Genomic DNA, 25,749 nt, shown 5'->3' on the forward strand with positions numbered 1-25,749 from the left:
GCTCACTGCAACCTCTGCCTCCCAGGTTCAAGCTATTCTCATGCCTTGGCCTCCTGAGTAGCTGGGATTACAGGCACATGTCACCATGTCCAGCTAATTTTTTGTACTTTTAGTAGAGACAGGGTGTTTGTTTGTTTGTTTGTTTTGAGACAGAGTCTTGCTCTGTGACCCAGGCCAGAGTGCAATGACGCAATCTCGGCTCACTGCAACCTCCGCCTCCCAGGTTCGAGCAATTCTCCTGTCTCAGCCTCCCGAGTAGCTGGCACTACGGGCGTGTGCCACCACGCCGACTAATTTTTGTATTTTTAGTAGAGATGGGGTTTCACCATATCGGCCAGGCTGGTCTCGAACTCCTGACCTCAAGTGATCCACCCACCTTGGCCTTTCAAAGTGCTGGGATTACAGGTATGAGCCACCACACCCAGCTTGTTTGTTTGTTTTTTGAAATGGAGTCCCACTCTGTCGTTCAGGCTGGAGAGCAGTGGTGCAATCTCGGTTCACTGCAACCTCCACCTCCTGGATTCAAGCAATTCTCTTGCCTCAGCCTCCCGAGTAGCTGGGATTACAGGCACACACCACCATGCCGGGCTAATTTTTTTGTATGTTTAGTAGAGACGGGGTTTCGCCATGTTGGCCAGGCTGGCCTCAAATTCCTGACCTCAGGTGATCCACTGGCCTCGTTCTCCCAAAGTGCTGGGATTACAGGTGTGAGCCACTGGGCTCGGCCGAGACAGGGTTTTACCATGTTGGCCAAGCTGGTCTTGAACTCCTGACCTCAAGTGATCTACCCACCTCCACCTTTCCAGGTGCTGAGATTACAGGCTTGAGCCACCACGCCCAGCCCCCCGTTACCCCTTTTCTAACACCAACCCAGAATTGCAATTCTCTGCAATTTGGGGTTCATGTTTCTCAGGTGGCAATCCAACATCCATCAGCCAGCCACAAAACAATTTAGAAGGTTGTGACCAGATTTGTATTATAAAATAGAAGTAACGGAGGATAGAAATTATCCAAGAGCATTGCATATAGTGGTGAGAAACTTTTTCCTTTGTGTGCGTGTGTGTGTGTGTGTGTGTGTATACTAGATCATAACGTAAAATGTATTTCTCACTGTGGGTTGTGGCCCTATAAATTGGAAACTACTAATCTAGAATATTATCCTTATGGAAAGGGATGATGCAGGGCCAAACGATTGAGGGCATAAACTTAGGGCTGAGGGTGTGATTTGATTCTCTGGGCAATATGAAGCCACTGAACTCTATTGGGTTGCAGAGTTACCACCAGCACCTCACTGTCCTGCACTCTGATGTACACACGCCCAAATGTGCACATCATGACATTTGGAATTCTTCCCATTTGCAAATCCTGCTGCTACAACAAACACTGGCTGTGGACATGATACAAGAGATTGTCAGAACAAGAGTTTTAGAATACACTAATCTTAGCCCTAAAGCATTAAGCCTTCATTTTACAGACAGAAAAAGAGAGACTCCAAGATGGAAAACTACTTGCCTAGAGTCATTCAATACACCTCTGACTGCTCATCTCAGGATCTTCTTCATCCCCAAGCCCCATGTAGAGCACCTGGCTGGGAATGGTGGAGAACATGACTCTAGGCAGAACCACAAGAAGCTGGAGAAGACCTGGGGTAGTGAGGAGAAGGGGTGTGTCTGTGTGTGTGTGTGAGAGAGAGAGAGAGAGAGAAAGAGAGAGATAAGGTGCCTATTCTCACTCTCCCATTTCATCATCAATACCATCACCAATATCACTACTCTCCTCTTCACTGTCATCACCTCATCATCCTCCACCACCACCATCCTCATCATCATTAACATTATCATCATGACATGTCAACATAATCATGTCTTCACCATCATCATCATCATCATTATCACCATCATCACATCCTCATCTTCACCATCATCATCACCGTCACCATCATCACCATCATCACCATCATCACTATCATCACTATCATCACCATCATCACCACCATCATCACCATCCTCACCACCACCATCATCACCATCATCACCACCATCATCACCATCATCACCACCATCCTCACCACCACCATCACCATCATCACCACCATCATCACCATCATCACCACCATCCTCACCACCACCATCATCATCATCACCACCTTCATCACCATCATCACCACCATCCTCACCACCACCACCATCCTCACCACCACCATCATCATCATCACCATCACAACTTTCATCATCACCATCACCATCATCACCATCATCACCACCACCATCATCATCACCATCACCGTCACTGTCACCATCATCATGACACCATATCATGAACATAATCACCACCATCATTATCATCACCACCACCACCTCCACTACCACCAGCATTCCTCCTTTCCCTAGTCCTTTCTTGTCAATCTGGAGCAAAATATGGAAATGGGGTAAGTGGAGCACTAGTCTCCCTTCTTTCACTCATCCCAATCCCCACAAGAGAGGCCACGTGTGTGGTTTTCAGATGGCAAAGTCTCATCCTGCCTTACAGCAAGAGGGGACCCCTGGGGCCGGATTCCTGAGCACCTAGTTTTGGCTGCAATAATGACAGTCTGGGTGATGATGTCATAGTGGCCAAGTCCCCTCCCAGGGCTGGCACTTCCCCATCTATCAGTGTGGCATCGGAGGATTCCAGTGAGATGTAACATGGGGAGTGGCTGGAAAAATACTTTGTAACTGTACCGCGAATGCCAAGGGGCAGGGGTTGTTGTACACAAGTAAGCAATCCTGAGTCAGTTTACAGGAAGGGAAGGGCCCCTTTATATAGATGGCCAGGGTCCTTATGCAGGTAGAAGGGGTCCTTATGCGGATATGAAGGCTTCTTACACAGGCGTGTGGATTTTACAGTACGTTCTGGAGTAGCCTATACACACAGGAGGGTTTGTGCTTAGAAGCTGTGTCCTTATACAGGTTAGAAATAAAAGTGGGACGGAGATTTTACAGAAACACGGGCATCTTTTACAGGTGAGAGCACTTTCATACACAGAGGAATTTTTATCCGTGGAACTGGCCGCTCTTTGTAAAACGCTCTGTACTTACTAGCGACCTTTACGCAGACATGAAGGTTCTCCATAAGGATAAAGGGATCATTAGGTTTTAGGGTGAAATAACAATATGAGTGGCCTCTTATGGATAAGGAGGGCTGTTTTCAATCGCGGTGCAAGCCAGCTCTCCGGATGCCACCGACGCCAGCAGCGCGGTACCTGCGCGGGCAGCAGGTGGGAGCCGCGACCACGGTGGGGGCGGGAAGGGGGGGGAGTGGAGCGCCGGAGCCTCCTGACTCCCGCAGTCCCCGCCGCGACCACCAGGGGCAGCACCGTCCCCGCCCGGCCCGCGCCTCCCTCCCCCCAATCTCCGCCCCCCACCCCCTGCCTCCCCCCCGCTCCCGCTCCCCTGAGCCCAGCCAGACCCCGCGCCGCCCGCGCCCCGCTCGACTCCGGAGGCTCCCGCAGCCCCGGCGTCCGCCCCGCTGCCCCCTCCCCCGGGGGCCATGGGGGCGCCCCCGGGCTACCGGCCCTCGGCTTGGGTGCATCTCCTCCACCAGCTGCCCCGCGCCGACTTCCAGCTCCGCCCGGTGCCCAGCGGTTTCGCGCCCCAAGAGCAGGAATACCAGCAGGTGGGACCGGGGGCCAGGGCCTGGGGACCAGGGCTGGGGGCCGGAGCTCCTGGGTCCCGAGGGAGGAGGGGGCTGGGTCACAGATCTCCTGAGCTCCCCCGGAGGCTGGGGGCCGGCCCGGACTTTGGGGTTGCGAAGGGAGGAGGAGCCTGGGGCTTCCATACCTGGAGGTTCTCCCGGGACGCGCGCTCGCTCGGGGTCCAGACCTCGAGCTCTCTCAATAAGGGAAGGCTGGGGGCCTGGACCCCTGAGTTCATGGAGTGGAGGGGAGGGGGGGACCCGGATTCCCGGGTGTCTGATACCTGCCTGGGAAGCTGGCCTCCAGGGTCATCGGGAGGTTAGGTCTACTCTCCCTGCCCTAAAAGATGAGCCAGCCCCACAGGATCAGAGCAGGTCAATATGTCCCAGATAAGGCGGGACCCAGGAGACAGCGGACCTGATAACGGTGGAGGGGAAAACGCTGGCTTCTGGGGTGCTGGGATGGGATTGAAAGTCTGAAATGGGGAAGGGGGCTCAAGGGGCTGAGTGCCAGGGCTGGAAAATGAAGGCGTGCTGGGAGAGAAAGCTTCCTGCCCGTCCCAAGAAAGAAGGGGTGGTCAGGACGCTGCAGGGGTGAGGGCCGAGATGAGGCTGGGTTTGGGGAGCCTCGGGATGACAGACCCGGGTGCCGAGGGTGGGGCCGGTGTGGGAACCTCGCAGAAGCCGGGGTCCCTGGGGAAGGGACCCAGCTCGGGGCAGCTCCAACGGGCGAAAGAGCTGTCCTCTGACCCAGTTTAATTCAAGTCCTTGACTTTGAGATTAATGAGGAGAAAGGCTCGGCAGAGCTGGGCACGCGTGGGGGTGCAGGGAGTCCCGATGTGGCCCCAGGACGGGTCCTGGCCCTGCCGATGGGGCCTGAGTCCCTGGGCGCTGTCCTGGGTTGCTCCTGGGAAAAGGGGGCTGGGATTGGAGAGCTCAGGGGGCGTGGAGGGGGTCCCAGAAAAGCGCGGAGGGGATGCGTGCTGTGTTCTGAGCTATTTGGGTCATGGCTGGCACAGCCCTGAGCAGCTCTTCCCCGCCTGCTCCTCGCCCGCCCCCTCTCCCCACACACGGGGACCGCCGTCCCCTCGCCCACAGCCTCGCGATTACACAACGGCCACCTCCAACCCCGCTGCTCCACCGGCTCCGGCCTGGGCCCAGACTCACGCCCGCTCTGGCCCCGAGACCTCCCGAAGCCTTACGCGGGGATCCGCGGCCCCAGTCACCGCCAGAGGCACGGGTTTGGGGGAGCCTCACTCCGCCCCCATGGTCGGGGGTCAGGGTCAGGGTGGCAGGGATGCGCAAGCAGAGTCCCACAGCCGAGCGGGGAGAGGGGGACCCCTCCAGGGACGCGACCACCGTGGGCACAGCTGCAGACACAGCCAGGGCCTCTGGGACACTGGCCCGCGGGGAGGCACACAGCCACACACACACACACTCACCCGCATATGCACAGGCACACACACACGCCCACTTACTGCCAGCACACTCATATGCACACACTCACATATGCACAGGCACACTCAGACACGCCCACTTACTCCCATTACACACACGCTCTCTTACTCCCATTACACACTCACATGCACTCACACACATGCACAGGTACACTCAGACATGCCCACTTACTTTCATTACACACCTGCACACATACGTATGCACAGGCACACACACACGTCCACTTAATCTTATTACACACATGCACTCACATATGCACAGGCACACTCAGACACGCCCACTTACTCCCAGTACACACTCACATCTGCACAGGCACACACACGCTCCCATTACATACTCACATGCACACACTCCCATTACACACTCACATCTGCACAGGCATACACACGCCCACTTACTCTCATTATACACCACATGCACACACATATGCACACACACATATACCCATTTACTACTCCCACTATGCACTCACACCCACATACAACACGCGCATATGGACACATGCATACACTCACATGGCTAGACCCACTTACACATACACAATCACACATATGCACACACACACTGCACACAGTGACTCAACACACGCTCACATACACGCATAAGCATTTACTCCCATATACAAGCACACACTGCACTTATATATATATGCTCACACACTCATGCATGCACAGTTACACATACACGTTTATACTCCCATATACACACACATGCACACACACATTGATACATTTCACATTCACATATACACACACATGCACACATATATTGACTCTAACATTCATGTGCACACACACCCTCACATGCAGTCACGCATCCACACACACTCACCCACACTGTTACACACACACAACTGGACCCACTCACAGACCCAAGGAACTGTGCCCAGAACACGCAAATGCCCACAGATGTTCTCATTTGCAGACACCAGTGCACCAGGAGGCACACTCAGGTGCATCCTCATGTCATGGAGACAACCCAAAGATAAAAACATCCAGTCTCACACCAGAAACACAAACACTGCACACACTTAGGACACACACACACCACTGTGCCACTGTGTGTGTGTGTCTGTGTGTGTGTGTGTGGACAAAGGCAGAAACACCATGGTTTAGGGGAAACAGCCTTGGCAAGTCCAGAAGTGTGACTCTGATCCCAATGTTGTCCCTCCAACCTCCCGGGCTCAGTACAAACCCCCTGGGCCACTGTGGTCCTCTGGGCCTCTGGGACCGCACAGGTCAGCTGTAAAATCCCCGCCACGTGGACACCCTGTTATTCTGCAAGGCTTTCCCCACCGCAGAATGTTTCCACTGCTTGCCTCTGTCTTCCCGGGCCTTGGCTCTCTCAGCCTCTCTGTCCTTGTGTGTCTCTCCTGTCTCTATAGTGTTCTCACATTCTCTCTCCCTTACTCTGCTCTTCCTTTCTGATTTGATCTCTTTTGCTCTCTGCCTTTTTCTGACTCATGCCCAAACCTTGTCTTATCTTTGTCTCTTTTTTTGGTTGTGTCTTTCTGCCTGAGCCTCCCTCCATCTCTCTCTCTCTCTCTGTTCTGTCTTCATTCTCCCAGTTTCCATTTCTGAGTCTTGCATACACACACACACACACACACACACACACACACACACACACATTGCCACACAGCCCCTCGCCCCGTCTCTGGGTGACAAGCTCAGGTGCAGTGGGGTGTGGCGCTTAGCAGCAGGGGAGACAGTGAGCAGGGAGGAGAGGGGGAGGAAGCACACCTCCCCCAGCCTGGCCCGAGGCACCAGGAACAGGTGCCCCCACACCCCCACTGGCCCCCTGATCCCACACAATTGTGGAGGGGCCTTGGGAAATGCTCCATTCCAACTGCTGGCTGCAGAAGGAAACCCAGGCTCGGAGAAGGGGTGGTTCCTGCTAAAGGTTGCACAGCTATTGGAGGGCAGAGCAGACCTGGGACCCAAGGCTGGGGGTCCCCAGTTGGAAGCTCCCTCCAGCAAGCTGGCCCTGACACCTGGAACTCCAGCTGCCGGCCTGGGAGGGGCTGGGCCCCAATCTCCCCCAAGATTAGGCCAGGGATGCCTCCCACCTTCACTCTGACGTCCCAGACCCCGACCCCCAAGCCACGCAGGAAGGGGGATCTGAGTGTGGGACACGCTGGTGCCCTCGGAGGCCTGATGTCACCCCCTTCCCCAGGCCTTGTTGCTGGTGGCGGCCTTGGCGGGCCTGGGCCTGGGCCTGAGCCTCATTTTCATCGCTGTCTACCTCATCCGCTTCTGCTGCTGCCGGCCCCCCGAGCCTCCCGGGTCCAAGACCCCCTCGCCCGGAGGAGGCTGCGTCACCTGGAGCTGCATTGTCGCCCTTCTCGCCGGCTGGTAATGGGGCCCCAGGGTGGGTGGGCGGTGGGGACAGGGCTCCCCAAGCTCTCTGCTGGCCTTCCTGGGGGTGTCCTCCGGGGACGTGGAGGAAGCAGACAGGAAGGAGAAAATTCCCTCGTCCCTCTCCCCGCCATTTGCAAGCCCGCTTCAGCACACAGCAGGAAGGACTCTTCCATTCGATGGATGGAGAAAGCGAGGTTCTGGAGAGGAAGTGAATCAAGGGCAGCCATCTGGGGAGAAGGTGCAGGGGCAGTCAGATGGCTTGGTTTTGGTGGCTCTCCCATTGAAGAGCCGTGTGACCTAAGGGAGTGATAGTCTCCCTGGGCCTCAATGTCCACCTCTGTAAAGTGGGTATTACCGTCTCGCCCACCTCCTGCTGGGGTAAGATGGAGAGAAAGCACGGTGTCTGGCTTGCAGCTACTCTCAGCCAACGTTAACTGGTGATGTCTGTCATTCCGTCATTCACCAGTTCATTCATTCAACAACTATTTATTATCTACTATGTGCCAGATACTGACCAAGCCAGGCAAGGAGCCCCTCATGCAGCTTATGTTCTAATCAGGGAGACAGATGATAAATAGATACTCACCCTCCAAGAGCACCTCATCTGTGCCCAGACCTGAGCTGGTCTAATTCCTTCTCACAATAATGCTGCTGGATTCAGGGGTATCAGGCCCAGTTTCCAAAGAGGAAGGCTCAGGGACAGAGGGGAGGTCACCTTTCAAGGCCACGTGGCTTAAGAGGCAGCATGGAGATTCAGACCCAGGTTAGTAGGACCCCGTCACACCCCGCAAAGGGAGCTTAGGGGGCTTCCAATGTGAACACACCACCTACCAAGAGCAAGCTCTGAGCATAGCCCCCTCCCCGGCACAGCGGCACCCACAAGTTACAGACGGCTATCTTCTTCCACAGACAGCGGGGGGGGCGGTCCCACAGGGCCAGCGGCCTGCCCCCAGACCCACAGTGGGCAAGGGGAGGGACCTGTATGGGTGCCCTGTATCCAGGACGCTTCCTCCTCCAGCTCTCTGGCGTGGGGGGAGACAGGGGAGGTGGACAAAGGCCCAGTGGGGGAGAGACACGGCCCCAGCCCCCGCAGCCTGGGGGGAACTGGGAACAAGAGGAGCTTTGTAGGACTCCAAACAATGGGGCGGGGACACTGGGCGTCCGACCCGAGGGATGGGGGTGGAGGCCCAGCCGGGGCTGGGAACTGTGAGGGTGTCAGGCTCCCGCCCCCTCCACTGCGGGACACCGGCCGGGGGCGGGGACGGGAGGGGTCTGGGGCCCCACATTCAGGCCCCACAATGGAGCTCTGTGTGTTGGCAGGGCCCGGGCGGGGGCACGGCTTCTGGCCCATCCTCCAGCCTCCCTCCCACATTCCCTTACTTCCCTCCCAGCTGGCCAGACGCTTGGGTCCCGGGTGGGGGAAGGCTGAGAGCTCCAGGCTCAGCGTCCCCCCCAGGAGATGGTGACAGCTGCCCCCTCGTACCCTTAGGAACCCCCAGCAGGTGGGGGCGGGGGACGTCTCAGCACGAGGGGTTGACGCTGCGGACTCCAAGGACCCTAGGGCACCCTAGGACAGGTGCCAGGAGGGCTGCCTGCCTGGCAAAGGATGCAGGGGAAGGGTGTGGGGCAGGCAGTCATCGGGAGGGGAAGACGGCCCATCCCGAAGCTGGGTGTGACTGGGGTTCTGCTCCAGGGAGGTGCGAGTTAAATCGGGGGCTCCCTCCCCCCTACCACTCCACCCACCATTAGCATCACAATGACGTCCCTCCGCTGGGGGAGTGAGGCCTTCCCGTTACCTTGGCAACCGATGGGGGCCAGGCTGAAGTCGCCCTTTTCCCACGGGCTGGACCAATGGGGTGGGGCTGAGAGATGGGAGGGGTGGATAAGAAGGCGGGGTGGAGGGGATGGGGTGGGAGGGGACGGTGGCCCCCGGGGTCCTGGGACCCGCTGAGATTCCTCTCCCTCCTCCTCCGCTCAGCATTGGCATTGGCATCGGTTTCTATGGCAACAGTGAGACCAGTGATGGGGTGTCCCAGCTCAGCTCCGCGCTGCTGCACGCCAACCACACACTCAGCGCCATTGACCACCTGGTGAGGGGCCAGCGACCAGTGGGACCCCAGACCCACACCCGGATGGGCTCCCCACACCCAAGGACAAAGGGATCCAAACTCAGAGCTAAGACCCCAGGCTTGAAGCTTAGGACCCCAGATTCGGAACTTCATCCTGAGACCCACGGACCTCAGACTGTCCACCCAACCCCCTACCCTGGCTGCAAATTGAGGACCTCACACCCAGGCCCAGCCCTAGACCTTACCTGAAACCCCCAAACCACACAGAAACCAACTACCGGGGACACCAGCCCCTGTCCTCGGGCCAGATCCAGGGCCCCAGACCTGATTCTTGGCCCATAAGCAAGCTCAGGGACCCCCGCCCTGAGGCCCAGGTCCCCGACTTGAGGCTTCAGCTCTGACCTCAGCTCCAGGATTCTGGGCCCTGGGGCTGAGGCCTGGCCCCACCTCAGGCCTTAGATTCCATGTCCAGCTGCAGACCCCAGACCATGGGACCCAGACTTGAGACCCCAGATTCTGGAAGGCAGATGAAAACTTCAGACCTAAAGCTCCAGACTTAATCTCAGTCCTGGGGCTGGACTCACTACCCTGGGCTCAAGCTACCAACCGCCCAGAGCTCTGGATAGAGGCCACAGAACTCCATGAACTTGATGTTGGAGCCCCTCCCCAACCCCTTCCCTTCCTCAATCCTCAGATGTCCCAGACTCCAGATCTCAGACACCCGCTACTGTGCACCCCTCCTTCACCTCTAAAACCCCGGGCCTTGACCGTGGGCTCCCCCAAGGATGTCCTTCCCAGACCTCAGCCCCTGTCCTGTCCCCAGGTGTTGGAGATGGTGGAGAGGCTGGGTGAGGCAGTGAGGACAGAGCTGACCACCCTGGAGGAGGTGCTCGAGCCGCGCACGGAGCTGGTGGCTGCTGCCCGAGGGGCTCGGCGGCAGGCAGAGGCGGTGGCCCAGCAGCTGCAGGGGCTGGCCTTCTGGCAGGGAGTGCCCCTGAGCCCCCTGCAGGTGGCTGAAGATGTGTCCTTCGTGGAGGAATACAGGTGAGAGGCTGCTGCTGCTCTTGCTCTCAGTGCCAGCAGCTCTCAGACAGAGTCCCCGGGGGGACAGTTGGCCATGTCTGGAGACAGTTTTGGTGGTGACAGCCGGTGGGGGGCAGTGTGCACCTTCTGGCATCCAGTGGGTAGGGCCCAGGGACTGTTCAACACCCTGCAAGGCACAGGACCCCCCTCCCCACCCATCGGCAGGGAATGATCCAGCCACCATGTCAATTATGACGAGGCTGGCAAGGCTCAGTGGCTCAGGCCTGTAATCCCAGCACTTTGGGAGGCTGAGGTGGGTGGATCACCTGAGGTCAGGAGTTTGAGACCAGCCCGGCCAACAGGGTGAAACCCTGACTCTACCAAAAATACAAAAATTTGCCAGGTGTGGTGGCAGACGTCTGTAATCCCAGCTACTCGGGAGGCTGAGGCAGGAGACTCCCTTGAACCCGGGAGGTGGAGGTTGTGGTGAGCCGAGATTTCGCCATTGCACTGTAGGCTGGGCGATAGAGTGAGACTCCATCTCAAAAAAAAAAAAAAAAAAAAAATGATGAGGTTGATAAACCCTGCTGTGGAGGGACAGATCATGGGACCCCATGACCATCCTGACACCCATGTCCTCGCCCATTCACTCATCCACCCCCTCCATCATCACTTCACTCACTTATTCACACATGCGTTCATTCCTTGACTCATTCATTCAGCAAGTCACTCTTGGACTCAGTCACTCCTGAACTAACCCAGCAGGTCACTCACTCACCCGTTCATCCATGTGACACGTGCATTTTTTCAGCACTATTTTTTTTTTTTTTGAGATGGAGTCTCGCTCTGTTACCCAGGCTGGAGTGCAACGGCGCGATCTCAGCTCACTGCAACCTCCGCCTCCCGGATTCAAGCGATTCTCCTGCCTCAGCCTCGGGAGTAGCTGGCATTACAGGCATGCGCCACCACGCCCGGCTGATTTTTGTATTCTTAGTAGAGATGGGGTTTCACCATGTTGGCCAGGCTAGTCTCGAACTCCTGACCTCGTGATCTGCCCTCCTAGGCCTCCCAAAGTGTTGTTCCGCACCATTTATTTAGCACCCTCTGGCGAAAGAGGCAGCGGACCTACAGGTTAGGAACCTGCACTTGAAAGCCAGCCAGCCCCTCCCTAACTACACGGCTGCAATCAAGTTACTTTGCAGGCCCCGTCTGTGAAATGGGAATCGGGGCAGCGTCCCCCTTGTTAAATTGTTGTGAACTGTTGAGTTGGCATCTGAGTGCTGAGAAGGGCGATTGGCACAGGGAGAGCACCGCAGAGATGCACAGGAAGTGCAGCCGCCCAGGTAGGAGGGGCAGGGCAGTGAGCAAGTGGCAGAAATCCCTGCCACGTGGCTGCGTCCTCTAGGGGGCGCCAGCAAAGGACAAACGCAGAGCAAAACCGTCTGTAAGGTGTTGGGCCATGAGAACTTTGGAGAAAATTACAGAGGGGGGCCGGGCACGGTGGCTCACGCCTGTAATCCCAGCACTTTGGGAGGCCGAGGTGGGAGGATCACGAGGTCAAGAGATGGAGACCATCCTGGCTAACACGGTGAAACTCCGTCTCTACTAAAAATACAAAAATTAGCCAAGCGTGGTGGCGGGCACCTGTAGTCCCAGCTACTCAGGAGGCTGAGGCAGGAGAATGGCGTGAACCTGGGAGGCGGAGCTTGCAGTGAGCGGAGATTGTGCCACTGCACTCCAGCCTGAGTAGTGGAGTGAGACTCTGTCTCAAAAAAAAAAAAAAAAGAGAAAGAAAAAAAGAAAATTATAGAGGGAGATGAGGTGGAACAGAGTCTGGCAGTTCATCAGGGGGACTGAGAAGGTGGCATTTGGAGAAGAGGAGGCAGGGGGCTGTGCAGCGTCCAGGCAGCCACCCTTCCCAACGGCCACCATGATGGCATCCTCATCGCTTTGACCATTAGTAATAATTCATTCATTCATTCATTCATTCATGCGACGTCAGCTGGGGGCCCTGCCTGCGGGGCATGGGCTGAGATTCTGGAGACCTTCCGGGAGTGGGGAAGGCAGACTGGGGCTGAAAAAGCTGGAGGTCAAGACACACCTGCAGGGCAGCAGATGCAACAGACAGACAGGCCTAAGTTTGCGGAAATCCAGGTCCTGCACTGTGGTCAGGCCCAGGGGCCACACAAGCCGGGCCTCAGCTCCTCCTCCTGGGGGAGGGCAGGGAAGTGGGGGTAGCCATGAGGGTGATGCCAGGGTATATTCCGGGTGCACCACTGCGAAAGCACCCCACACTTGGGAGTCCCTCGAGAGACAAATCAGGGGCCCTCAAGGGAGTCTTGCAGGAGGCGGCACTTGTGAGGCTGGGGGAAGCAGCCAGAGATGAGGGTAAGGAGTGAAGCCCAAGCTTGTGGGGCCTGCAGAGAATGGCAGGATTAACTGGGCACTTACTAAGTGCCGGGCACTGCACTGTTGTTCCCTGGGGGGGGGGGGGTCCTTCCTCCCAGAACTCCATAGATGGTGGCGGCTGCTTCCAAGGTAGCCGCAAGCCTCTTGTTCTCTGACCTGGGGTTCTTGGCCTCACGGATTCCAAGGAATGGGATCTTGGGCCATGTGGTGAGTGTTATAGCTGTATTAGAAGCCATGGGTCACGGAAGAGAACCGTGGAACCCAGCGACTAGTGTTCAGCTCGATTAGGACGAACCCAGGCACTGAGCAGTGCAGGAACAAAGGCAAGCCTTTAGCCCGATTGGGGGTAGCAACAGGCACCTGGCTGCATCAGGAGCACAGCAGACACCCTGCTGGATCCGGAGGGGTGGAAGTCAGTGGCGGGTCTGCGACTGCGGCAAATAGCAGTGGTGGACGGCGAGTAAAACTCAGCTCGAGCCATAATAGACATGGACCAGAAGAGTGTGCAGTTACAAGATTTAATAGAGTGAAAATAGCCCCCATACAAACGGAGGGGATCCAAAGCCCTCAGGCGATGGATGATTGGCTATTTCTTTACTTCCTGTTTTTGCCTAATTAGCATTTCAGTGAGCTCTCTTTGCTACCTGATTGGTCAGGTGTGAACTAACTTGCACGCCCCGTGTTTAAAGGTGGAGGCAGTCACCTTCCCAGCTAGGCTTAGGGGTTCTTGGTGGGCTTAGGAAATCCAGCTGGTCCTGTCTCTCACTGTGGCTTGGGTGCTTGCACCTCCTGAATCGTGGTGGGCGCTTTGCAGATATTTAAGTATTAACTTTTTTTTTTTTTTCCATTTTTGAGGCTGAGTCTCATTCTTGTTGCCCAGGCTGGAGTGCAATGGTGCCATCTTGGCTCACTGCAACCTCCACCTCCTGGATTCAAATGATCTCCTGCCTCAGCCTCCCAAGTAGCTGGGATTACAGGTGTGCACCACTACACCCGGCTAATTGTATTTTTAGTAGAGACAGGGTTTCACCATGTTGGCCAGGCTGGTCTCAAACTCCTGACCTCAAGTGATCCGCTCGCCTCAGCCTCCCAAAGTGCAGGGATTACACTGCGCCCGGCCAAGTATTAACTATTAAATAACATCTCAGTTCCCTCTTTCATGCTCAGGCTAACCTCTAAGTGTGTCCACGTACCTGGCACTCTCTGAGCACTTCTAGTCACGCATCCCACTTGGGGCAACATTCTCAAGCCAGTGGTGCTGCGCTCCCCACGTTGCAGGTGGGGAAACTGAGGAACGAGAGGCTAAGGTTACCCAGACAGAGTTACCCGGCTGGTTAAGCGGAGGGGCTGGGATTGAGACCAGGCAGCCTCTGCCTCCAGACGTTTGCCCTCAGGGGATGCGATGGGCTCCTCGGTGCAGTCTGAGAAGGAATAGCTCCACTCTGCAGGGCGGGGTCGGGGATGGGGAGCTCGGAGAGGACACATCACATGTCCCTGGTCCAGGGCACGTGTGTGCGGCCCAGCCAGGGGATAGTCCCAGGTGCTCAGGACCTGTATTCTAAACCTCTCCAGTGACCCATCTCCTGATGAGCCCATTTCACAGATGAGCTGGGCTGTGGCCCAGACACAGTAAATAGCAGGAGGCTGAGCTTGGAGGGTAGTGAATGTGAGGCTGAGCTGGGGGTGCGGGGTGAACGTTGGTGGCGGGGTTGCTGTTCCGCCGGGGTGCCTGGAGGCAGGTTTGTGGTTTCAGCCCTACCATCTCCCCTCCCAGGTGGCTGGCCTATGTCCTCTTGCTGCTCCTGGAGCTGCTGGTCTGCCTCTTCACCCTCCTGGGCCTGGCGAAGCAGAGCAAGTGGCTGGTGATCGTGTAAGTGTAGGCAGTAGGGGTTCCCCAGTGCGTGCCTGGCACTCTCCTGGCAGGCAGGACCTCAGTCTTACAACTGTCCTACACGGAGGACAGTGGTCCTTCAGGGCTGGGTACACACGAAGAAAAGAGAGTCAGAGTAGCCCAGGAGGGAGGCGGAGACAGACCTGAAAACAGGCAGCCCTCACAGTATGAAGTATGCTGGAATCATGGCAGAAATAATCATTGTGTTTGCAATAAAGATGAGGATGAGACCAGGCGCTGTGGCCCACGCCTGTAGTCCCAGCCCTTTGGGAGGCCGAGCTGGGTGGATCATGAGGTCAGGAGTTCGAGACCAGCCTGACCAACATGGAGAAACCCCGTCTCTACTAAAAATACAAAAATTAGCCGGGTTTGGTGGTATGTGCACCTGTAGTCCCAGATATTCAGGAGGCTGAGGCAGGAGAATTGCTTGAACCCAGGGGGTGGAGGTTGCGGTGAGCCGAGATCACACCATTGCACTCCAGCCTGGGCGACAGAGTGCAAAAAAAAAAAAAAAAAAAAAAGATGAGGATGATGATCTATTGAGGGTCATGCATGCTGATTCCTTCAGATAAAGGAGTTACCATAAGACTCCATGTGGCCGGTCGGGGACCTGAGGCAGAGGGTGGCCAAGTCCGAGGCTGAGCGGCCCTTAAGTGTCGTGGCAGAGCCGCAGGACCACGCTTATTTCGTAGATCACTCTACGCGCCCGACACTCTTCTCTGTACTCCCTGGAGTGCCTCATGCCCACCCTGTGAGGAAGGTGCTTCCTTCTCCCTGTTTCTTATTTTTGTTTTTTATTTTTTATTTTTTTTGAGACAGAGTCTCGCTCTGTCACCCAGGCTGGAGTGCAGTGGCTGGATCTCAGCTCACTGCAAGCTCCGCCTCCCGGGTTTACGCCATTCTCCTGCCTCAGCCTCCCAAGTTGCTGGGACTACAGGTGCCCACCACCGCGCCCGGCTAGTTTTTTGTATTTTTTAGTAGAGACGGGGTTTCACCGTGTTAGCCAGGATGGTCTCAATCTCCTGACCTCGTGATCCGCCCGTCTCGGCCTCCCAAAGTGCTGGGATTACAGGCTTCGGCCACCGCGCCCGGCCTATTTTTGTTTTTTATTTTGAGAAGGTCTTGCTTTGTTGCCCAAGCTGGAGTGCAGTGGCACGATCTCGGCTCACTGCAGCCTCTGTCCCCTGAGGCTCAAGTGATCCCCCCACCTCAGCCTCCAGAATAGCTGGGACCATAGGCTCATGCCACCACTCCCGGCTAAGTTTTTTTTTGAGATGGAGTTTAGCTCTTATTGCCCAGGCTGGAGTGCAGTGGTGCGATCTCGGCTCACTGCAACCTCTGCCTCCTGGGTTCAAGCGATTCTCCTGCCTCTGCCTCCCAAGTAGCTGGGATTACAGGCATGTGCCACCATATCTGGCTAAGTTTGTATTTTTAGTAGAGACGGGGTTTCTCCATGTTGGTCAGGATGGTCTCGAACGCCTGACCTAAGGTGATCCGCCCGCCTCTGCCTCCAAAAGTGTTGGGATTACAGGCATAAGCCACCGCGCCTGGCCTAAGTTTTGCATATTTTTGTAGAGATGGAGTCTCGCTATGTTGCCCAGGCTGGTCTCGATCTCCTGGCCTCAAGTGATCTGCCTGCCTCAGCCTTCCAAAGTGCTAGGTTTACAGGCACAAGCTACCACACCCGGCCCTTCTCCCTGTTTAACAGAGGGAGAGACTGAAGATCAGAGAGGCTGGGCCACTTGCTCAGGGCCACACAGCTAGAAGTGCCAGAGCTGGGATTTGAACCAGGCAGGCCATTCCCATTGGAGGAGTCCCTGCATCCTCTCTGGCCCTGGTGGGGTGGGGCAGAGTTGAACTCGTGCCTCCATTGTCCCTGAGAGAGTGGGAGAGACCCCGCGAAGGCTTACAGACAGGTAAACCTAGCCAACACGGGGCAAGTCTGGGACTGGAGGCCAGGCCTTCAGTTTGGGGACCCCTGGGTGCCCTTCCAGCTTGTTGGTCACCCTACCAATGCTGACACGCCCCCTGCACCCCTCCCCACCTGGAAAGTCCAGAGACTTTCAGATTTCAGCCTTGGAACTGTCTCCCATTCTCAGAGGAGACAGGGCAGAGCCAGAGGCTGACCAGGCTGTGGGTGGACTTGGGAACCTTCGGGGGAAGTGAGCCCAGAGGTGAGCAGTCACTGTGTCAGGGTCCTGGAGCTGGGATCCAAGCCACGACCCCCTAGCCCAGGGCCCTGCTCATACCCCACACCCTGCTCATCTGGGCAGGAGCCAGATGTCCAGCTGGACGTCAGCAGCCACCGGCCCACCCCCCACCACTGAACTTCTGTGTCCCTAATTCTGATCCTCCAGGCTCCAGAGGTGGGTGTGGGGTTGGGGGGGCGGCTGTGATGGGATTTGGGGTGTGGAAAGAGGCTAGGCTAGGAGATTAAGAACCCCAGGCTGATCCTCCCTCCCCCACTCTAGGATGACGGTCATGAGTCTCCTGGTTCTCGTCCTGAGCTGGGGCTCCATGGGCCTGGAGGCAGCCACGGCCGTGGTGAGTGCCGGGGCCGGGCCACTGGGCTCTGGGACTCAGGGGGCCTGGAGACTTCAACTTCTGGATCCTGGGATGGCATGGCTTAGCAGAGAAAGGAATTGAGGGGCACGATCACAGCTCTGAGGTTTAGGGCTGGTTTCCTGGGTCCTGAGTGGGTACAGGTTGGTGTCCTGGACGCTTAGGCTGTAATGGAGGAGGGGCTGGAAGCCTGGATTCCTAGGAACGAGTGAGGAGGGGCTGGGGGTCTGGACTCCTGGGTGCGAGGGAGGAGAAGCTGGGGGCCTAGACTCCTGGGTCTGAGGGAGAAAGGGCTGGGGAGTCTGGACCCCTGGGTCTGAGGGAGGAGGGGCTGGGGCCTGGACTCCTGGGTCTGAGGGAGGAGGGACTGGGAGTCTGGACTCCTGGGTCTGAGGGAGGAGGGACTGGGGGCCTGGACTCCTGGGTCTGAGGGAGGAGGGGCTGGGACCTGGACTCCTGGGTCTGAGGGAGGAGGGGCTGGGACCTGGACTCCTGGGTCTGAGGGAGGAGGGGCTGGGACCTGGACTCCTGAGTCTGAGGGAGGAAGGGCTGGGGCCTGGACTCCTGAGTCTGAGGGAGGATGGGCTGGGACCTGGACCCCTGGGTGCGGAGGGGAGCCGGGGAGCCAGGCACTGGGTGCTGTGGAAGTGCGGAATCGGGGCAGTTTCAGGTTTGAGCCCCTTTTCTGTTGCCTCACACAGGGCCTCAGTGACTTCTGCTCCAATCCAGACCCTTATGTTCTGAACCTGACCCAGGAGGAGACAGGGCTCAGCTCAGGTGATTTCCAAGGGCCTGGTGGGTCCGCCGGGTTGGGCAGTGCAGGCCCTGGCTTCCTCAGGCCTCCTCTGTGCCCGGTCCTGCCCAGGGTGGGGTGGGGGTACAGCCCGCCAGGCGAGACCCAGCCCTCTGGAAGGGAAGCAGGGCTCCTGGCCACTCCCCAGCTGGGAGCCCTCCTGGAGCCCCGCCACCGCCCAAACCCTCATCCCTTCCGCTCCCGCTGGCAGCGCCTCTCCTGGTGCGCTGGAAAAGAGGGCGGGATTAATACGCTGGTGCCAGGAAGAGAGAGAAGGGTCAGGAAAGGGTGCTTCTGGGCGTCAGGAATGGGGGCTTTCACCCCCTGGAGAAAACTGGGGAGCACCATTAAGTCAGGGTTTCCCAGGGAGTACAGGGATGCGCACCAGCGCCTGCTCTGGCTGTGGCAGGAGCAGAAGGGACGCGGGGCTGGCGGGTCTCTGAAGGTAAGGCCATCTGGCTCCAGGAGGCCTCCAGAGCTGGGCTGAGGCCCCTAACCCTGCTAAACCCCCAGTCCCCGGCCTTCCCCCGGGAGGTCCCTGGGGGCCCAGGCTCATGGCCTCCTCCCCTCTCCTCCTCCCACTTCAGACATCCTGAGCTATTATTTCCTCTGCAACCAGGCCGTCTCCAACCCCTTCCAACAGGTTAGGGCTGCGGGCAAGGGAAAGGGGTGTTGAGGGAACCAGAAATCTGGACTCTGAAGGGAGGGGGAGGGACTGGGGCTGGGGCCTGGACTCCTGGGTTCCGGGGAGGATGCAGGCCAGGGGCCCGAGTGCTGTGTCCGGAGGAGAGGAAAGAGGGCCGGGGGCGTCGACTCCTGGGTCCTCCTCCCTCCCTTTCTCTTTCTGCAGAGGCTGACTCTGTCCCAGCGAGCTCTGGCCAACATCCACTCCCAGCTGCTGGGCCTGGAGAGAGAAGCTGTGCCTCAGTTCCCTTCAGCGCAGGTCGGTGGGTGGGCGCTCCCCAGACACGGGGACCCCAAGGGGAAGGCGGGAGGGGCGCGGTGGAGCTGTGGGGCGTAGGTAGAACCCAAAGAACCGGACCCCTTGGCCGTGTGTGGGCGGGGCCCTGGGTTGTGGGCGGGGCCGCAGAGCTGGGCGGGGCCCTATCTTGTGGGCGGGGCCAGGGCGCTGGGCGAGCCTGACGAGTAGGTGGGAAAACGACCTGTCCTCGCCCTGCAGAAGCCTCTGCTGTCCTTGGAGGAGACTCTGAATGTGACAGAAGGAAACTTTCACCAGTTGGTGGCACTGCTGCACTGCCGTGGCCTGCACAAGGTGAACCCCCTTCCCCTTCCCAATTTCTTCTCCCACGGGGAGTCTTGGGAGCCTCTGCCTCGACCCACAGAACTAGCTCCTTCCTCTCCTTGGACCCCTGTCATTGCGCCTGAGGATATCTCTGTATCCTCTGTTTATATGATTTATCTGTCCTGTATCTATTCTCTACCTGTCGTCTACCTACCTATCAAGCATTATCCATATTCCTTCCCTCCTCCCTCCCTTTCCCCCCTCCAACTCCCGCACTCCTCCCTGGGTCCCCATCCCACCCTCCCCGTCCATTCCTGCCACCTTTTCCTTCCTTGTCTTCTCTCCTCTCTCCTTCCTCCTGCCTCTCCCTCCCTCCTAGAGGCTGCCGCTCAGTGAGTTCAGGAGTAAGACTGCCTGGGTTCCAGTCCTAGCTCTTGACCAAGGGCAAGTCACCTAACTTCTCTGTACCTCAGTTAGTTCCCTCACTTATAAAACTGGGATTGCAAGAGTGGGCACCTGTCCAGCTCCCCTGGGGCGTATGCTGTTCATACACTGGACAGGCAGGGGCGGGCAGGGTGCCCAGGAGGAAAGATATCTGGTGTCCTGCGGACTCCGGCTTGGGCTTTGCTGTAGGCTGCACGGCCACAGGCAGGTGAGCATGGCTGACTCTGCTTCCCACCCGTACCGTGAGGAAGGACGAGTGTTATTATTATTATTATTATTATTATTATTATTTTTTTTTTTTGTGAGACGGAGTCTCACTCTGTCGCCCAGGCTGGAATGCAGTGGCCGGATCTCAGCTCACTGCAAGCTCCGCCTCCCGGGTTCACGCCATTCTCCTGCCTCAGCCTCCCGAGTAGCTGGGACTACAGGCGCCCGCCACCTCGCCCGGCTAGTTTTTTGTATTTTTTTAGTAGAGATGGGGTTTCACCGTGTTAGCCAGGATGGTCTCGATCTCCCGACATCGTGATCCGCCCGTCTCGGCCTCCCAAAGTGCTGGGATTACAGGCTTGAGCCACCGCGCCCGGCCTATTATTATTATTTTTACTGGATGGTTGTGAGGATTGAAAAAAAAAATTTCCTTATAAAACAGTAGGAGCTGACCGGGCGCAGAGGCTCACGTCTGTAATCCCAGCACTTTGGGAGGCCGAGGCGGGCGGATCACCTGAGGTCAGGAGTTCAAGACCAGCCTGGCCAACATGGTGAAACCCCGTCTCTACTAAAAATACAAAAAGTTAGCCAGGCGCGGTGGTGGCGCGCACCTATAATCCCAACTACTCGGGAGGCTGAGGCAGGAGAATTACTTGAACCCATGAGGCAGAGGTTGCAGTGAGCCGAGATTGCGCCACTGCACTCCAGCCTGGGCGACAAGAGCGAAACTCTGTCACAAACAAACAAACAAAACCAGTGAGAGCTGTTCGAAAACACACACCCGAGGATGCCTTTCCCCGGCCAGTCTGCCCATCAAAGACCGCACATGTGCATAGCTTCACCGAGTACCTGACCCTGTTGCGTTTCACAGGTGGTAACTCATCGATGACTCATAACAATGCTATGAGGAAGGAACTATGATTATCCCACTGAACAGACTTAGAAGATGAGGTGCAGAGTTGAGGGACTTTCCCAAGGTCCCACGGCCAGACAGCCCGTGCACACTGAAGAGAGAGGGACCTTCCGGAGGGCCCCACCCTCTGCCCCCCACAGCCAGGCAGTTGCCCAGTCTTGTCCTTTCTGCTTCTGGAATGCCTTTATCCATCTACTCTCAATGCCCAATGCCCCTACTGCAGCTGAGGCCTCGTTCTGTCTGCTGGAGAAGGAAGCATGGTCCCTTCCCCATCTGTCCCCCCATGGACCCTAGAATAGGACTGCCAGATTCAGCAAACAGCAAACCACTCTGCTATAAGTATGCCCGGTGCAATGCTGGGGAGATACTTACCCTAGAAAATTATGTATCTGTCCTCCTCCCTCCCTTCCCTCCCTCCACAAAGGGGTCCGGGGGGCCTATATTCCAGCCCAGTTTCTGCCTAGGCCACAGAAAACTGCCTGGATCCCGGTTTATCCTTATGGGCATCTGATATTCAAATTGAACTGGAAGTCCTGAATTTGATCTGGCAACCCTACCCAAAAGGGATTCATCTACACCATACCTGGACCTGAGCTTTCCCTGGTCTGGCTCAGATGGACCCCTTCTGTGGCTCCCACTGCCCCCCACCCTTCTGAAATTGGCATTCCGAAAAGGGAGTGGGGAGCAAGCACTGAAGCCATGTTCAGAATTGCCGACTATCGAGCTGGGAAAGGTTGGGCCCCCACCCAGCCCAGGGCTGCCCTGATCTTTTGCATAAGGATAAACTGGGGTCCAGGCACTTTTCTGTGGCCTAGGCAGAAACTGGAATACAGGCCCCCAGACTCCTTCGTGGAGGGAGGGAAGGGAAGGAGGAGGACAGATCACTCTACCCTCCCCTACAGCTGCACCATGAGAACCTGGGCCTCCATCTCCCCTGTCAGGGCATCAGGGTCCTCACAGATTAAAAATCAAGAATAATCAGCCAGGCCAGGCACTGTGGCTCATGCCCCTAATCCCAGCATTTTGGGAGACCAAGGTGGGTGGATCATCTGAGGTCAGGAGTTTGAGAACCGCCTGGCTAACATGGGAAAATCCCATCTCTAGTAAAAATACAGAAAAACTAGCCAGGCGTGGTGGCGCACCCCTGCATTCCCAGCTACTTAGGAGGCTGAGGAACGAGAATTGCTTGAACCGGGGTGGTGGAGGTTGCAGTGAGCTGAGATCATGCCACTGCACTCCAGCCTGGGCGACAGAGTGATCATCCATCTCAAAGAAAAAAAAAAAAAATAGAGGGGGCTGGGCATGGGTGCCTTGTGCCTATAATCCCAGCACTTTGGGAGGCCCAGTGGGGCAGATCAGAACTCCTTGAGCTCAGGAGTTCAAGACCAGCCTGGCCAACATGGTGAAACCCCATCTCTATTTTAACATTAAAAAAGAAAAATCAACAATAAGGGACATCAGGGATGAGGAGGAAGGAGGGTGTGCGCCGGAGCCTAAGTGAATCAGCTCCATCTCACTTCTGCCCTTTCCAGACTGTGTGACTCCGGACAAGTAGCTTGCCCTCTCTGGGCTGCAACTTCTTTCCACCATTGCAAAAGGCAGCAGCGTGTGGGGGTCAGTGTCTGCCTGGCAGGGCTGTTGTGAGGATGAAGGACAGTGTGCATGTACCAATACTCTCCAAACAGAGCCTCCATTGCCCTGATAGGTCCCTACCCCTGCCCTCACTGGCTTAGTAACAGACACCCCACCTCAACCAGGTGCTCCTGCCAGAAACTCAGGCTTATCCTCCCACAACCAGCTCCCTGCTCTTACCTCCCACAACCATTCTCGGAACAAGTTCTGTTGGCCCTTCCTCTGAAACCTGTCTGGACTCCCACCACTGTTCCTACCTCCACCACTGTGCCCGGGTTCCCGCATCCTAAATGCCATGACCGCAGGGGCCTCTTCCCTGTCCCCCCCTCGCCTACCCCCATCTGTCCTGCATGCAGCAGCCAGCCAGCCGGGTGATCCTTTTAAAACACAATCCGATCAAGTTCTTCCTCTGCTTAAAACCCTTGGTGATTCCCCCTGGACACGGATTAAAATCCCTGCTCCTCGCCCTGACCTACAAGGGCCTGGGTGGTCAGTCCTGGATACGTCTGCCTCTGGCCTCAGCCCTTCCCAGCTTCCTCTGCACAGCCCTCTGCCTGGCTCCTTCCTGGAGGACCCATCCCTGCTGGTGGGGTCACCTGACCTACTCCCACCCTGCACTGACCCTCGCCCTCCTACCTCGTTGCACACACCACCCTCTGAGATGACCTTCTGTGTCCTGTTTACCAAAGTTTCCTGGTACTGGGGGCAGTGCCCGCGGCGGAGCAGGCTCTGTCAACCCCCACTGAGTGCATTAGGCTGTGCAGGTGCTTAGCATTCGGTGAAGGCCGCTTCTGCTGATTTCTTGGGATGACAGTCATCAGAGCCAGCATTTGTTGGCGTGTTGAGTGTGTATTGTGTGTGTGGTGTCATCCTGAGCCACTGGTTGGTTCTTTTACGTGCCGTTCCATGTGCTGTAGCCCCCACGGACACTTGACTGGGTGCAGAGTTGCTGTTGGTTGCCACACTGCGGGAGGGGGTCCTCCTGGCATCTGGTGGGTGGAACTGAGCGGTGCTGCTCAGCACCCCACAACACACAGGGCAGTGCCGTCACCACAGAGAATGATCTGGCTCAAAATGTCAGCAGGGCCCAGGTTATGAAGCCCTCACCCCTGGGCCAAGGCGGAGCTGGCGGTGGCTGGCCTGCGGGCGCTTGGTACAGGAGAGGATGCTTCTGCAGGGGGTGCCGCTGCCGGGACGCAGAAGGGAAACAGGAGGCGCAGTTCTCAGGTTCCGGGGCAGATGAAGATGGAGGAGAGGGCCCAGGGCTGGTGGGAGATGCTGGACTGGTTCTGGATGTGGGGTGCTGGTGGGGAAGGATCCATGTGAAAGGGAGATGGGGACCTGCAATGACACAGGGTTGGGGGGGAGTGTGCAGCTCAGGAGACGCCAAGTCTGGAGTCTGTGCAATTAATTCCTGAGTGCCAGGCCTATCACACCAACGACCCCACTGTATTCTCAGAACTGCCCTTTGACAGGGGAAACTGAGTCACAGAGCAGTCAGCTGACGTGTGCAGTACCACAGCTGGGAGGACAGCCAGACTGGTGTGCACAGTGTGTGCTGGTGGGGGAGGGGGTGGGGACACTGCCCGATGACGCCCTCCCCTCAGGACTATGGCGCAGCCCTGCGGGGCCTGTGCGAAGACGCCCTGGAAGGCCTGCTCTTCCTGCTGCTCTTCTCCCTGCTGTCCGCAGGAGCACTGGCCACTGCGCTCTGCAGCCTGCCCCGAGCCTGGGCCCTCTTCCCACCCAGGTCAGGAGCGGGGGAGGGCAGGGTCCTGGGGAGCGGGGGCAGCACCTGGGGACCATGGTTGGGGTGGGGGGTGCAGCCTCCTGATGGGTCCCCATCCCGCCTCTCTGCCATGCCCCGCATCAAACCCCAGTGACGACTACGATGACACAGACGATGACGACCCTTTCAACCCTCAGGTACTGGACGCCTGGGTCTGAGGGAGGAGGGGCTGGGGGTCTGGACTCCTGGGTCTGAGGGAGGAGGGGACTGGGGGTCTGGACTCCTGGGTCTGAGGGAGGAGGGGACTGGGGGTCTGGACTCCTGGGTCTGAGGGAGGAGGGGACTGGGGGTCTGGACTCCTGGGTCTGAGGGAGGAGGGGACTGGGGGCCTGGACTCCTGGGTCTGAGGGAGGAGGGGCTGGGGACCTGGACTCCTGGGTCTGAGGGAGGAGGAGCTGGGGGTCCTGGACTCCTGGGTCTGAGGGAGGAGGGGCTGGGGGTCCTGGACTCCTGGGTCTGAGGGAGGAGGGGCTGGGGGTCCTGGACTCCTGGGTCTGAGGGAGGAGGGGACTGGGGGTCTGGACTCCTGGGTCTGAGGGAGGAGGGGCTGGGGGCCTGGACTCGGGCCTGAGGGAGGAGGGGCTGAGGGCCTGGACTCCTGGGTCTGAGGGAGGAGGGGCAGGGCTCCCACAGTACAAAACCAATTCCCACTCCATTCCCTCCTCTCCCCTGAATCTTCCAGCAGGAATCCAAGCGCTTTGTGCAGTGGCAGTCGTCTATCTGAGCCCCTCCTCCCTGCTGGACTGGACCCTGGCTCCCCTCTTCGGTGAGCTTCCAAGGGACACCCCCAGCTCCTACAGCCTGGCCTCTGCCCTCTCCTCCTGCCCTCTGAGCTGCTCCAGGCATGGGCTGCGTGCTTCCTGCTGGGTGGATCACACGGGGCAGGCCCTCCCACCTGCATCACTGCTCTGTCTCTCCCTCTCTCTGCAGTTCCTTCCCTGGCTGCCGGAGGAGACCCCACTAACCCAGCCTGCCTGGGCTCTGACCACTAACACTCTTGGCCACGGACAGCCCGCACAGGACCGCCTCCCTGTCCTTGGCCTTGGGAGTAGCTGAGGGGGCAGACTAGGGAGTAGGGCTGGCAGGGGAGGGGGCAGACAGCCTCACACCCTTCATCCCTGGCTGCCGGTCCCATCCTTGGAGGGACTGAGCTGGTGCGGGGGACATGAGTCCCCCTGCTGCCCCCGCCACATCCCAGTGGGCTCTGACCCCCTGATCTCAACTCGTGGCACTAACTTGGAAAAGGGTTGATTGAAAATAAAAGGGAAGACTATTTTACAAGCA

General features: G+C 57.6%; 1 protein-coding gene across 3 annotated transcripts; it reads left to right on the forward strand.

Moving 5' to 3' along the window:
- The first annotated feature begins 3,401 nt into the window (after nt 1-3,401).
- TTYH1 (tweety family member 1) lies at nt 3,402-25,749 on the forward strand. 3 transcript variants are annotated; one of them, XM_025366738.1, is made up of 16 exons: nt 3,439-3,654; nt 4,037-4,047; nt 4,771-4,906; nt 7,306-7,484; nt 9,469-9,580; nt 10,383-10,603; nt 14,766-14,861; nt 17,354-17,426; nt 18,146-18,221; nt 18,825-18,880; nt 19,088-19,180; nt 19,418-19,510; nt 24,284-24,426; nt 24,557-24,602; nt 25,148-25,231; nt 25,396-25,749. In XM_025366738.1, the coding sequence occupies exons 1-15, from the start codon at nt 3,529-3,531 to the stop codon at nt 25,187-25,189; spliced, it is 1,503 nt and encodes a 500-aa protein (XP_025222523.1). In that variant the 5' UTR covers nt 3,439-3,528; the 3' UTR covers nt 25,190-25,231; nt 25,396-25,749. The 3 variants fall into 3 exon arrangements, with proteins under 3 accessions (XP_025222524.1, XP_025222523.1, XP_025222526.1); XM_025366741.1 differs by lacking the exons at nt 18,825-18,880; nt 25,396-25,749 and having other exon boundaries at nt 25,148-25,218; XM_025366739.1 differs by lacking the exons at nt 4,037-4,047; nt 4,771-4,906; nt 24,557-24,602 and having other exon boundaries at nt 3,402-3,654; nt 25,151-25,231.

Source organism: Theropithecus gelada, chromosome 19, assembly GCF_003255815.1.
Source record: "Theropithecus gelada isolate Dixy chromosome 19, Tgel_1.0, whole genome shotgun sequence".
In the NCBI taxonomy this organism is placed as follows: domain Eukaryota; kingdom Metazoa; phylum Chordata; class Mammalia; order Primates; family Cercopithecidae; genus Theropithecus; species Theropithecus gelada.